This window comes from Oncorhynchus nerka, linkage group LG10, assembly GCF_034236695.1.
Source record: "Oncorhynchus nerka isolate Pitt River linkage group LG10, Oner_Uvic_2.0, whole genome shotgun sequence".
NCBI lineage: Eukaryota > Metazoa > Chordata > Actinopteri > Salmoniformes > Salmonidae > Oncorhynchus > Oncorhynchus nerka.
The window spans coordinates 85,574,889-85,590,315 of record NC_088405.1 but is presented as its reverse complement, the minus strand read 5'-3'; the positions used below and the strand labels follow the sequence as shown (position 1 = coordinate 85,590,315).

Sequence of the window (15,427 nt, the reverse complement as noted above, 5' to 3'; positions counted from 1 at the left end):
GACTGAGTGATGGAGGTGCAACACATAATACTTTGTGCCACAATCTCTCTGTCCCTCTCTGTGTTTCTCCCGGCCTTTCTTTTTCTGTCTCTCTCTCGGCTTGTGTGTGTCTTTGTTTTGTATGTAATGTGCAATGTTTATGTAGGCTGAATTAGGAATTTACATGGCCATATAATCTTATTTTTTTGGTCATATTTCTGCTGTTGGAAAGAAATAGGATGCGGTGCAGAAGAATATGTTGATAGGACAAGGCTATGTATGTTTGTGCACATGGAAGTCAGTGCTTTATGTTTATGTTAATGAGGAAAGATAAATGCAATGTGACTAAAATGAAAGGGCATTTAGTTGACTAAAATGTCCAACAGTTTTTGTCATTTTGACGATAACTAAACTAAATCATTATTCAAATGACAAAAATGTGACTAAGACTTAATGATATTTTAGTCATAATGACTAAGACTAGACTGTGTGTGGTCCCACCCTGGCCATATAAAGATGCCTTGGCCTTCCACTTGATTTAACACCCTGTGTCCTCTGTGCTGTGTGTTCTCTCTCCACAGCTTTGGCAAGCAGCTGGGGGGCAGACGAGGCTGTGAATGCATCACTTTAGAGCCCTCAGAAATGATTGTGGTGAGTAGAGCCACTGCTTCTCTTTCTCTCTGTCTCCATATCTACTGACTCTAGTACAGAAAAACACAGACTGGGACAAAGACACTGGATTGTGGCAGTAGGTGCAAAATGCCACAGAGCCTACATAATTGTTGTCTTAAAGCGTTCCTCTCCATGGGTTCTTCAGTTTCATCTGAACTAGGCCTATAGTCTTAAGAAGACAATACTACAATAATACAGCTCGATGCGATGCCTACAAAGGCTGTATCACCCAATCAGTAAATAGGCCTACATTGAGGCGTGTCTGTGTGCGAGGCAGCTAGGTCATAGTTGTAGCACACCACATTCAGACTGAGGCGGAGTCCATCACCACCATCTCCCTGAGCAGGCCTAGCCAGCGAGCACCAAGCAGGCTGCTCCATCAGAAGCAGGCTGGGAGCAGGAAAGAGGCTTCTCTATTAGATTTGGCTTGGCTGGTTCTGCTGGCCTGGGTCCTCTATCCATCTGCTGGTTGGCATCCACTGGAGGAGGACAGAGGGGAGGGTGAATGTGGAATGAAAGTCTTCACTGTGTGCAGATGGACTGGCTGATTAGCTGTGCCTGGGAAGACATTGGAGGGGGGGTGGTAGGCTGGGGAAATGAAATTACGTAAGCTACTTGTTGTTCATATCCGCCCATTTCCTCACCCTTTCGGCCCTGATTGTCCGTAATGCTGCTTATAACCACAGCCAGTGTTGTGGTTACTGATGGCTCAGTCAGTCCATATAGGCAGCAGAGAGGGCGGTGAAATGAGACTGGATTGTTTTGATGACCATGTAATTGATATTGCATCATAGCAAAGTCATTGGAGAATAATCACTTGTTCGTGCTCTAGCTACTCCTTGTGGCGGGCCAGGCGCCTGCAAGCTGACCCCGGTCGTCTGTTGAATGGTGTTCCCGCCGACATGTTGGTGTGGCTGGCTTCCGTGTTAAGCGATCAGTGTGTTAAGAAGCAGCACAGCTTGGCGGGTCATGTTTCACACCTTTGCCTCTCCCGAGCCCGTTGGGGAGTTGCTGCGGATGAGACAAGATGATAACTACAACTTTTGGATTACCCAAATTCAGTAACGTAATCTGATTACATTCTATTACTTTTAGATTGCTTTTCCCTTAAGAGGCATTAAAATAAGACATACATGTATGTTACCAATTGAACAACCTCTATTGCAGGATAAATCAATGTTAAAGTTTACATAGTTGGTCATATGTGGATGTTACATTGTACTTTATGGGTTGGTTATGTAGGCTTCTTCCATCGCTTTCTACTTCATATAATAATACAACTAAATTATATCTTTACATTAAAAACCAAACTCTACCAGAATTCCAGTCATTCCAATACATGTTATTCCCCTTGATCTTCAAGAATAGGACTTGGAAATATGGAAGTATAGATTAGCCAAATAGTTTTACTTGAGCATGACCCCAAAACTAAGGATTTATTAGCCAGCCCTACTGTCTATGAATATTGTTGTCATGCTGGACTGATTTGAGTTTAAAAATAAATGCTGCACTCATGGAATGGCATGTTTTGAGCACTACTGAAAGTGCTATTTACTTGTGAAAAATGAATGCCTTATGCTGCATTTGCTATAGGCCTAATGTTTCCCTTTTTGTTGGTGACAATTTGATATTTTGATAATCCAGAGATGAAACAATAACAAAACTGTTGCCCCGCCTCTGTTTTGGTAAAAAGATGGGCCTGGAGAAATGTAACCACTCTCAGATTAATAGACAGCTATGGATGCAAGGACTGACCATCCATGATATCAAAATGATTGTTTTAGCCCTGTTATGAGGCTATACAGTGTTTACATCTACAATGTTTACAAACATTGAAAAAAAACAAGCTTATATGTTGGGTTCTCATGGAGTGTGACAGTTGAACTAAGCTCACGAGGCATTTCTAAGTTATATTCTTCAAGTGTGTGTGTGTGTGTGTGTGTGTGTGTGTGTGATATATATTTCACAGTGGGTGTGAGACCTGGAGAGGCCTACAAGCCACAGTGTCTCGTACCCATTGTGAAATTTGGTGGAGGATCAGTGATGATCTGGGGGTTCTTCAGCAAGGCTGGAATCGGGCAGATTTGTCTGATGCATGAATCGAGCCACATACAAGGTTGTCCTGAAAGAAAGCTTGCTTCCTTCTGCTCTGACAATGTTCCCCAACTCTGAGGATTGGTTTTTCCAGCAGGACAATGCTCCATGCCACACAGCCAGGTCAATCAAGGTGTGGATGGAGGACCACCAGATCAAGACCCTGTCATGTCCAGCCCAATTTCCAGACCTGAACCCCTTTGAAAACCTCTGGAATGTGGTCAAGAGGAAGATGGATGGTCACAAGCAATCAAACAAAGCCAAGCTGCTTTAATTTTGGCGCCAGGAGTGACATAAAGTCCATGTGAAAGACTGGTGGAGAACATGTCAAGATGCAAGAAAGCTGTGATTGAAAATCAGGGTTATTCCACCAAATATTGATTTCTGAACTCTTCCTAAGTTAAAACATTAGTATTTATAAATTAATATGAACTTATTTTCTTTGCATTGTTCGAGGTCTGACAACACTGCATATTTTTTGTTATTTTGACCAGTTGTCATTTATTGCAAATAAATGCTCTAAATGACAATATTTTTTATTTGGGAGAAATGTTGTCAGTAGTTTATAGAATATAGCAAAAATGTTAATTTTACCCAAACACATACCTATAAATAGTGGAAAAAATTATTTTGCAGTGGTATCTTAATTTTTTCCAGAGCGTTGCAAAATAAATGTAGAAATCTACATTATTCAATTATTGCACCCACACTGTTTGCGTGCGCCAACGAGCATCTGCGTTGCCAAGGGCTAAAATAGAAGTCAATTCTATTTGTGACGCAGATCGCGATGCAAGTCCTGCCTCTCCCATCTCCTCATTGGTTTATAGAAGCAGGTACCCACGTGCCATCTCCTCATTGGTTATACCCACGAGGGTGACTAAAAGACGAACAAGGTCAGTGGTGGTAATGCACCTAATTTATGAATGTTGCCAATACCAATATAAAGTCAAGAGAAGAAATAGCCTAGAAGGAGGAGAGATGACTAGAAACGATTCGGTTGACCGTTTTATGTGTGGATTAATTGTCGGAGTAGAGAACCTTGTGCATTTCAGGTAAAATAACAACTCCATGTTTATATCCCAGGACAAATTAGCTAGTAACAGCAAACTAGCTAAATAGGACAAATTAGCTACCAAGTGCAAGTGTTAATTTTTCCACAAATTCAGAAAAGCAAAGAAATAACGAAAGCAGTGGGAGTATTCATAGCCAAAGATTTGCAGCCCTATTCAGTGGTTACTGACTCGGGATTTCGTCACATGATAAAGTTTTCAGAGTGTTACATTGTCCCCTCCAGCACACATTTCAGCAGCAAAGTAATTACTAAACTCTGATACATCACGGAGAGAAATTGAAAATGAATTGACACAGATACCCTATCTAGCTTTCTCCACTGATAGTTGGACCTCCAGAGCAACTCGAAGCTACCTCTGTGATGGTTCACTATGTACTGGACGCTACCTCTGCGGTGGTTCACTTTGTACTGGAAGCTACCTCTGTGATGGTTCACTATGTACTGGTTTGGGAGATGAAGAGCTACGTGTTGCAAACTCGTCCCCTGAATGAGTCATACAAGTGCAAACTTTTCTTAAATATAAAGATACCGAAACAGTGCTGTTACGATGGCCCACAAACCGTGATGCATACCGAACCGTGGACCCACTGTACCGTTGTGTCCCTAATAAATATGTATGTATGGGGGGCAGCGTTTTCACTTTGGGATGAAAAGGGTGCCCAGGGTAAACTGCCTCCTACTCAGTCCCATATGCTAATATATGCATAGAGAACACTCTGAAGTTTCTAAAACTGTTTGAATGATGTCTGTGAGTATAACAGAACTCATATGGCAAGCAAAAACCTGAGAAAAAAATCCAAACAGGAAATCTGAGGTTTGTAGTTTTTCAACTCAGCCCCTATTGAAGATACAGTGGGATATTGGTTATGTTGCACTTCCTAAGGCTTCCACTAGATGTCAACCGTCTTTAGAACATTGGTTGATGCTTCTACTATGAAGGGGGTCTGTATGAGAGGGGAATGAGTCAGAGGTCTGCCAGCAGTCATGAGCTCAGTCATGCGCATTCACATGAGAGGTTGCTCCCGTTCCATTGCTTTTCTACAGACAATGGAATTCTCCGGTTGGAACATTATTGAACATTTATGATAAAAACATCCTAAAGATTGATTCTATACATCGTTTGATATGTTTCTACGACCAGTAATATAACTTTTTGGAATTTTCGTCTGACCTTTCCGCTGGAAGTTGCACGCGCGTTTCGATTTGTTTACCAAACACCCTAACAAAAGGAGGTATATGGACATAAATTATTAACTTTATCGAACAAATCAAAACATTTATTGTGGAACTGGGATTCCTGGGAGTGCATTCTGATGAAGATCATCAAAGGTAAGTGAATTTTTATAATGCTATTTCTGACTAATGTTGACTGCGCAACATGGCGGATATTTCTTTTGGCTGGTTTGGGCTCTGAGCTCCGTACTCAGATTATTGCATGGTATGCTTTTTCCGAAATCTGACACAGCGGAGAAGTTTATCTAAAGTTCCATGCATAACAGTTGTATTTTCATGAACATTTATAATGCGTATTTCTGTAAATTGATGTGGCTCTCTGAAAAATCACTGCGTGTTTTGGAACTACTGAACATAACACGCCAATGTAAAATGAGATTTTTGGATATAAATATTAGACCGATTCTGATTTTTCAATGCCGATTATTGGAGGACCAAAAAAGCCGATACCGATTAATCAGCCGATTTTTATTTGTTTATAAAAAAATAAAAAATAAATTGTAATAATGACAATTACAACAATACTGAATGAACACTTATTTTAACTTAATATAATGCATCAATAAAAATCTATTTAGCCTCAAATAAATGATGAAACATGTTCAATTTGGTTTAAATAATGCAAAAACAAAGTGTTGGAGAAGAAAGTAAAAGTGCAGTATGTGCCATGTAAAAAAAGCTAACGTTTAAGTTCCTTGTTCAGAACATGAGAACATATGAAAGTTGATGGTTCCTTTTAACATGAGACTTCAATATTCCAAGGTAAGATGTTTTGGGTTTTAGTTAATATAGTATTTATAGGATTATTTTTCTCTCTACCATTTGTATTTCATATACCTTTGACTATTGGATGTTCTTATAGGCACTTTAGTATTGCCAGTGTAACAGTATAGCTTCAGTCCCCCTCCTCGCACCTACCTGGGCTCGAACCAGGAACACATCAACAACAGCCACACTCAAAGCATCGTTACCCCATCGCACCACAAAAGCTGCGGGCCTTGCAGCACAAGGGGAATAACTACTCCAAATCTAAAAGCGAGTGACGTTTGAAACAGTATTAGCGCACACCCAGCTAACTAGGCTAGCCATTTCACATTGGTTACACCAGCCATTAGGCTGATAGGCTTGAAGTCATAAACAGCGCTGTGCTTGCGAAGAGCTGCTGGCAAAACGCACGAAGGTGCTGTTTGAATGAATGATTACGGGCCTGCTGCTGCTCAGTCAGACTGCTCTATCAAATCAGACTTAATTATAACATAATAACACACAGAAATACGAGCCTTTGGTCATTAATATGATCAAATCTGTAAATTATCATTTCGAAAACAAAACGTTTATTTCAGCGAAATACAGAACCGTTCAGTATTTTATCTAACGGGTGGCATCCCTAAGTCTAAATATTCTTGTTACATTGCACAACCTGTGAAGGGAGTAGTACACAGCGTTGTACGAGATCTTCAGTTTCTTGGCACTTTTTCGCATGGAATAGCCTTCATTTCTCAGAACAAGAAAAGACTGACGAGTTTCGGAAGAAATGTCTTCGTTTCTGTCCGTTTTGAGCTTGGAATATTAGATATTAGCCATTTTGATATTAGATATTAGCCATTAGTCTCAAGAAGGCCAGTTTTATTGCTTCTTTAATCAGTACATCAGTTTTTCTGCTGTGCTAGCATAATTGCAAAAGGGTTTTCTAATGATCAATTAGCCTTTTAAAATGATAAACTTGGATTAGGTAACACAACGCGCGCCATTGGAACACAGGAGTGATGGTTGCTGATAATGGCCCTCTGTAATCCTATGTAGATATTCTATTAAAAAATCAGCCGTTTCCAGCTACAAAAGTCATTTTAAACATTAACTGTCTACACTGTATTTCTGATCAATTTGATGTTATTTTAATGGACATTCATCAAATGCCCAGAATTGAAAAAAATCTTCCCTGTCATTTTTCGGAAACCCTGACAAGCGCGCACACACACCACGGTTTCCGCTCCTCATTCATGCTGCTGCAGCACTCAGTCAAATCACTTACATTCCAACCAATTAGCTAATTGAGTCCTGGGGAATTATCACAAACTAACTGCAGGGGTTTGTTCAGCCAGGCCAGGGGTTTGAGATGGCTTCCATTTCACCCACCCTGTGTCTCTGTCCCTGTATGTTTGTCTCAGCCTGCTTGTCTGGGAACACAGAGCCATAGACAGACCATTGTAGTTCACACACGGAGACCAGTCCATACAGGAGTTAACTAGTCGATGGTCCAAGCAGGAAATATCTCAATTTGGGCAGGCTCTTCATAGACAGCAATCTGTTCATAGTGAAGACTTTCTATTTAGTAGTGTGTATGGAGTGACTCCTTGCAGTGTGTAATTGTACACTGAAATGTCCCCTTAAAATGCTTATTCAGTCTTCTGTTGTTGACTTTGCTGTGATAACACTATTAGGCTGTCAGTCTGGTTAGTTTTTCATTAGAGAAGTCTGTGCTGTTCGATAAATCAACCCATCGTATAGTTGTTATATAGTACAAACATGACAGAGAATCTTTGCACCTCATTCTGTGTGTGACACAAGTCCATTCCCCTGTTATTCTCTCGTTTTGGGCGGAAAAAATCAATAGTTATATATCAGGTAATTTGACTATGTATCGTTTTGACAATATCGCTGTATTATTTTGGCGCTAGTTGGTTGTAATCTGCACCAAAACACCAGTATTTTTCCTTCATAGTTTGTTCTCCATCTTCTTTTTAAATAAGGAGCCAATTTGTTTTCAGCACCTTTATTTCCATGACTGATAACTTGTTTTCCCATGTCTCTCTCTTGTCCCTCTGCAGCAGACATATTGTTAGCAATATGTTTGGAACATATAGAATCATGAGAATTGCAGTATGTATCGTATCGACACTTAAGTATCGTGGTAATATCCGGAGGTATCCGGAGGTACCTGGCATTTTCCAGCCATAGTGACGGGCAAATTGGCCATACTTCCACATCATGGCTTTGGCGTGTGAGCTTTCACCTCTTTTCCTCTGTGGCCCTCTTCACCTCTTTTCCTCTGTGGCCCTCCTCACCTCTTTTCCTCTGTGGCCCTCCTCACCTCTTTTCCTCTGTGGCCCTCCTCACCTCTTTTCCTCTGTGGCCCTCCTCACCTCTTTTCCTCTGTGGCTCTCATGTAATGTCTCAGTACACCCTGATGGATGACTTGAGCTCACAGAGATGACAGCCCTGCTGCCTGAACTAGAGAATGACCGTTGTGACATTTTTAGGGCTGATACTGATTTTTGGGGGTCAAGGAGGTCGATGGCTGATATTTTAGGCCGATATTCAATATCATAAAATTTGAACATTTTGATGACATTTCCCAGAGATAGCCATGTATGCATTTAATAACCTCTTAAATGTAATGGAGACATTTAGATTTCCGCCTAAATAGACATAATCAAAAGTAACTGCTATTCATGTGTTATTACATGATTCTGACATGCCAAAACTTGGTATATTTGGAGAGAAGACATCTTGGAGATTGAGGAAATCATCAGTAGATAGGAAATACATAGTTCAGAGCACACACACAAGTGAATTATTGAAGACTAGAGCTGGAAACACATCAGATGGCTTCCACAACATGTGAATAATATATTTTTTTAAATGGGATTGATAGACCTAACAACTAGAAATGGGCAGATGTTTTAGTAAGTGGTGTCAGTTGTGGTCACGGGACGTTTCCAAGTGTCCCTAAACCGCTCCAACGTGGCATGTGTCTATAAATTAGATCATTCCAGTGCTATTACATATTTGCAATCCCTAAATGCTATGTGTTCAGTATAAAAACACAATTTCTTCCATATCAACCTCACTCTAACATTGTGGTGGTGTTATGGGGTATCCAGGGTACATTCAAGTATCTTTTCAACCTCTCCAAAGTGTCCAAATGTGGTAATTGCACTGTTTTTGCACACTGGCTGTGTCTAAAAGTGATTGTTCACTATAAAAACAACATTTGTACAACACCAACCTCTCTCAGACATGGTTCTGGTGTCGGGGTACATACAGGGGATATGGATGCCACCAGTGCGTAAGCAGGCAACAACATATTTTTGATGCGCGAAGATAGTCACTCAGTGGACATTCAATGTTGCCATTAAGTAATTCAACGTATTCCGTGTTTATTTTGTTTATGCTTCACAACGCTAACCGGAATGTAGGTAGCAGCCATCTTGAAATAAGGTCATTGGCTTGGCCTGCCCTTATGAATTCTTATGCCCATATACAGTAGCAGTCAAAAGTTCAAACTGGGCGGGTTATGAGTTGATTGTACTGCTTGGATAGAGTGAGGCTACGACTCCGTTCCCTTTCACATCTCTCTCCATCGCTCATATCACTTGCTGCTGTTTACCTCTACTATGTTAATTCTCTCAATGGAGATATTTGCTACCTAGCCATACATGTGCATAATATCTAACAAGGAGTGTGGGTAGGAAAAAGGATGACGCGAGGATGCACTTTCTGTCTGACTCGAATCTGGCCACCCGTAGTTTGAGAAGTGAGAACGCACTGATCTACAGCTTTCCTGGTACATAAACATACAGGAAGATTCTTAGGTAGCTAAACCTATTGCCAACCTTTTATTTGGGCATTTTAAAACACTACCATCTTTCCCTATGATGACAATCCTCTATAGTGCATTGGGAAAGTATTCAGACCCTGACTTTTTCCACATTTTGTTACGTTACAGCCTTATTCTAAAATTAAATCTACACACAAATACCTTATTTGACAAAGCAAAAAGAGATTTATTTTTACATTTTAGCTAATTTGTTAAAAATAAATGTTTTCACTTTGTCATTATGGGGTATTTTGTGTAGATTGAGGGGGGGGGGTATTTAATCCATTTTAGAATGAGGCTGTAACATAACTGTGGAAAAAAGCAGTTTTGCTATGTCGATGTACTATTGACATAGCCGATAGACTAGAAAACGCCAATATCGCCCTGTCACGTAGAGTAGGCCAGAAGGCTTAACTTAACTTAACCTCTATCAAATACACAGATGGCGGAACCGCAAAAGTACTTCCGTGCCGGGGTGTTCATTTACATAGTGAATCCGGGAGAAAAACAACAGTACTGCCATCCAAAGTATACATTATGGGGACAGCTTGAAAACAATGCTGCCCCATCAACAGCTCAATCCAAAATGGTGCCCCCCTTGAACTGAAAGAGAGGCTCCTTTTTGTAGGGGAAGCCCCTCCCATCAGAACATACCCAGCACTAATTAATTAAGCAATTACCTTCAAAGCCTACATATTTCACTCAGCTAAACATACTGAATTATATACATTGCAACACATTTCTCATGATACAATATACCAATATAACACATTTACAAAATCCCATCCCTACTGACATGAGTCTTCCAATATGCCCATTCACATGAATGAACCATTCTGGACAGGCACCTCAAAGCCCATCATACCCGGAAGCTACAGAGATGGAGAGGAACAGAACCAAACAACGCACTCATCCATAACATTGAGTACAATAAACGTTGCTTAAATTAAACATGAACGCTTGTCTGTATATTCTTTATACCGTAAACTGTTACTGACTAGAGGTAAGAATAAAGTGTGAAATGTATGTACTAAGAGAAGTTAATTTCTGTGTCGACCCACATTGTTAACATAGCTGATAACGGAGCAGGGAGGCAACCTGAGTGTGTCTGTTAGTGTACCAAACACTGCCCGCGGCCAGTGACAGACTTCTCCGTCACACGCCTGGAGACTGACTGACTTGAGTTTATATCACAGACTACCCTCCCCTCTTTCATCCTCCTCCTCAGTCCCACTACTCCTGGCTCTGGGTTTTACCCACCCACTCCTATATGAAATAGAAAAGTAATCTAAGTACATGGTTGAGCGAACCAAAACAGTTGTCAATAGTGTTCTGCTGGCATTCAACAGCCTACTCATGATGCTTAAAATACAGTGGAAAAAGTTGGTTTGCCTTGGCAGGGATTTCCCGACTCCGAGAGACACGTTGAGGGAGATCGCAGCAATGTTCAGACGATTGCAGATGGTTTTTGTTAATTTCATTTCTTATTCGTCTCCCGCTTGTTTTTACTCTGGCTGGGCCGGTGGTGGCATTCCGCCTTCACTGTGTCAGTGACAGCATTTGATGGGTTTACAAACTAGGGTTGTGAACGTTTAAACAAAATTGGGATCCTTAACATTAAGAAAATCACTTGGAGAATGTTTTTTTTTTCTTTCACAAAATTATAATCTCAGTGCAGTTATCACAACTACCACTAACAGGTCCCGATCATCAACATGAAGGAAAAATGAAACTTAAGCAAATACCTAACGCAACAATGCTGTAATGTTAGGAGGAGTTAAAAAGGCAGTCTTTTAGCTACTTTATTTTTGTATGATTTATTTCACCATTATTTAACCAGGTAGGCCAATTGAGAACAAGTGGTTATCCCAGTTACACATGGGATAAACAAACGTACAGTCAACACAATATAAAAGTCTATATACAGTGTGTGCAAATGTAAGATTAGGGAGGTAAGACAATAAATAGGCCATAGTGGTGAAATATCTGCAATTTAGCAATTAAACAAGAGTGATAGATATGAAGAAGATGAATGTGTGATACTGGGGTGCAAAGGAGCAAAAAATAAATGACAATATGGGGATGTGGTAGTTGGGTGGGCTATTTACAGATGGTCGGAAAGCTGCTCTGACAGCTGATGCTTTAAGTTAGTGAGGTAGATATGTCTCCAGCTTCAGTGATTTTTGCAATTCGTTCCAGTCATTGGCGGCAGAGAACTGGAAGGAAAGGTGGCAAAAGGAGGAGTTGGCTTTGGGGATGACCAGTGAAATATACCTGCTGCAGCGCGTGCTACGGGTGGGTGGTGCGATGGTGACCAGTGAGCTGAGACAAGGTGGGGCTTTACCTAGCAAGGACTTATAGATGACCTGGAGTCAGTGGGTTTGGCGACGAATATGAAGTGAGGGCCAGCCAACGAGTGCATACAGGTCGCACTGGTGGGTAGTATATGGGACTTTGGTGACAAAACGGATGGCACTGTGATACACTGCATCCAATATGCTGAGTAGAGTGTTGGAGGCTATTTGGTAAATGACATCGCCGAAGTCGAGGATCAGTAGGATAGTCAGTTTTACGGGGGTATGTTTGGCAGCATGAGTGAAGGATGCTTTGTTTCGAAATAGGAAGCCGATTTCTAGATTTAATTTTGGATTGGAGATGTTTAATGTGAATCTAGAAGGAGAGTTTACAGTCTAACCAGACACCTAGGTAATTGTAGTTGTCCACATTTTCTAAGTCAAAAGCCTCCAGAGTAGTGATGCTAGGCGGTCGGGCCGGTGCGGGCAGCGAGCGGTTGAAGATCATGCATTTAGTTTTACTTGCATTTAAGAGCAGTTGGAGGCCTCTGAAGGAGAGTTGTATGGCATTGAAGCTTGTCTGGAGTAGAGGTCGACCGATTTATGATTTTTCAACACCCATACAGATTATTGGAGGACCAAAAACCGCCTATACCGATTAATCGGCCAATTTAAAAAATAAACGTTTTTTTTTACTATATATTTGTAATAATGACAATTTAGGGGAGCGTTTTAGGGAGTGTTTGACAGTGATGAGGGGTGGTCGTCTGACCGCGGACCCATTACGGATGCAGGCAATGAGGCAGTGATCGCTGACAGCAGAGATGTATTTAGAGGGCAGGTTGGTCATAATGATATCTATGAGGGTGACCGTGTGTACGGATTTTTCGTTGTACCTGGTAGGTTCCATGATCATTTGTGTGAGTTTGAGGGCATCTATTTTAGATTGTAGCATATCCCTTCGGGAATAGGGGTGGAACTGGGGGCTACAGGGCCTGGGTTAACCTCTACATCACCAGAGGAACAGAGGAGGTGTAGGATAAGGGTGCAGCTAAAGACTATAAGAACTGGTCGTCTAATGCGTTGGGAACAGAATTAAAGGCGCAGATTTCTGGGCGTGGTAGAATAGATTCGAGACATAATGTACTGACAATGGTATGGTAGGATGTGAGTACACTGGAGGTAAACCTAGGCGTTTATTACCTGGAGCTGTAACACCTGAGGGAGAATGAGAGGCTCGAAGCAGAGTAACGAGGGAGGGGGAAAAGGATAGCAACCAAATAGACTCGTGCTGGTGGACTCACTAGTTATTTATAATTGAATCTGATTACATAGTACCTGACTTGACGTATCAAACCAAGAGACTCTAGTTAAGCTAGCTAGCTTGTTAGCTATTGTAATGGAGACTACATAACTTGAACTGTGCGCTTCCTCCCCTTCCAAATCCTCCAGTAAATAACAACAAACCCATTCAGGATAAGAGGCCTGTTGGCTCTTGGTGTTGTAGCCCGTCTTTCTCATTTAACTTTTATTTCTGTCCTTGTAATTCCATCTTCCATTGAATAGCTGATGTCTCCTAATTACTTGCCACAGGGAAGCTCTATGACTGTAGCCTAGAGCCGGTTTGATGACTTGTGATTGCATGACAACAACAAGCCTCACACACCACTCTCGAGAAAAGCAAGCACACTAGCAGCATAAATGATAAAACAATCACTCCGCGGGAAGCGCAATGTAGACATCTGCATTATGAATTCACATGATTTTAATTTTACATTTGTATTGTTTTAACTGAAAACCCTCCCAAAAAATGGCTGTTTTGAACAAGGGGTAATAGTTTGTTTGCCACGTACCTATTACAAACACAGCACTTTACCTGGGCTGTTAGGTCAGCTCCTCTACTGATAAACCCATCTGCCCTCAAACACTTCATCTCCTCTCATACTAGACTGCCTTTATTATCCTCATCGTTTTTCTGGTGAAAATACTCTCCGTAAGCATGTGAATCTAGAAAAGTACTGTTTCTTTTTTAAATCCTCAAAGCCTATGAGTCTTGAACAGTTGAAGTATTCTTTGACTAATACTTATCCTAGTTTTAATGTTTCTGAATAGTTTCACAACTCACTTCACAAAATGCAACTATTTGCTCAGCTTTTGTTTTTTTTGTAACGTGAAAAGAAAACAAATTCTCCAGCAATAACAGCATAGTAATGCAATGTTCTCCACAATCAAAAATGTTTTGTCTCGCAAAGGAAATTGGTATATTGAAAGTTTCCTACAGGAAGCTGTGGTCTCACTGTGAGCTGTGTTGTGCAGAAACGGCCTCCTGACTCGACACAGCAGACTGAGAATGACTAGAACTATTCTCGTCGCAGCCTTTGAGAGAGAGAGGGCCTCATTCCGTCTCCTACCTCTCCTATCTCCTCTTCTCTTGCCCGTGTCCTGGATGCAGTCCCCATGACGAGCCGTTTGCACAGGCTCTCTGTGCTGTGGAAGACCTGGATGTTCTACCAGGAGCCTGAACAGGAACAGAGCCAGGATCAGCTCTCAGAACCAGCAGCCAGAAAGAACTGTGATCAGTCTGAGCAGCTGACTCTGATCTCAAAACAAGAACAGTCTAGTAGTAGCGGTAGCTCTGAGCCCCGGACCGCCAGCACTGAGGCCCAGCTTGGTGATGTGTTTCAGGTGGACAATGCCAGCGAGGGTGAGGAGGGGGCACTGCAGAGGGAGGCATCCCAGAGACGTTCCCGCCGGCGCTTTCGCAAAGTCAACCCCCGGGGAGAGCGGGAACTGATCACTGACGGCCAGGACCCCACGGTAAGAACTGACGTTAATGTATTCTAACTATGTTCCTGAAGTTAAAGGACTTCTACTCGGCTCAGACAGAAAGATGTCATAGACGGCTGTGTCTGAGGTGTCTGTACCATGCTTTCTCTGTTTAGTTTAAGTGTAGTGCTGACAGCCGTGGTGAGACTGTAAAAGTGTTAAATGAAGTACTTGTTGTGTGGTAGGTAACCGTCTAAAAGCTTTGTGGTTGAGATGTTGGTTTATAGCTAGCGACGTGTCCAGGAATACAAATAGCGGAGGATAAGGAGAGTGGATTTACTCTGTAAAAGTATATCTACTGGTTTGTTGGTTACAATTTAGTTAGTTTATCCCCCCCAAAAAATAGTTGTCACAAGGTTGTTTATCTTGAGTGTTGAAAGTTGAATGAAACATTGCAGAATAAGTAGATTTCATGCCTGTATCCTACATTTACTCCACACTGAACTACCATAGCCATGAAGCCTATTCTATGTCCTGCAGATGGCTCACTTGGGGTGGGGGGGCGAAAGCAGACACGTGCCTTTACAGTGGACAGTCAAAAGTTAACTTGAGTTATGTTTTATGTAATGCCTAAAATGTAAATGTCCTCTGTTGATCCTCATGACATCTTGTATCTCGCCCTCTCTCTCTCTCGCCCTCTCTCTCTCTCGCCCTCTC

General features: G+C 41.5%; 1 protein-coding gene across 4 annotated transcripts in view; it reads left to right on the top strand.

Moving 5' to 3' along the window:
* LOC115136189 (rap guanine nucleotide exchange factor 6-like) overlaps positions 1–15,427 on the top strand; it is a 149,879-nt gene that overhangs the window by 36,966 nt on the left and 97,486 nt on the right. For 3 of the 4 annotated variants that reach the window (XM_065023878.1, XM_065023879.1, XM_029671731.2), the window contains exons 5-6: positions 561–630; positions 14,630–14,761. In XM_065023878.1, coding sequence (XP_064879950.1) covers positions 561–630; positions 14,630–14,761 — 202 coding nt within the window. Of the gene's footprint in view, positions 1–560; positions 631–14,611; positions 14,762–15,427 lie in introns of all 4 variants that reach the window. The other variant, XM_029671730.2, reaches the window with a different exon arrangement.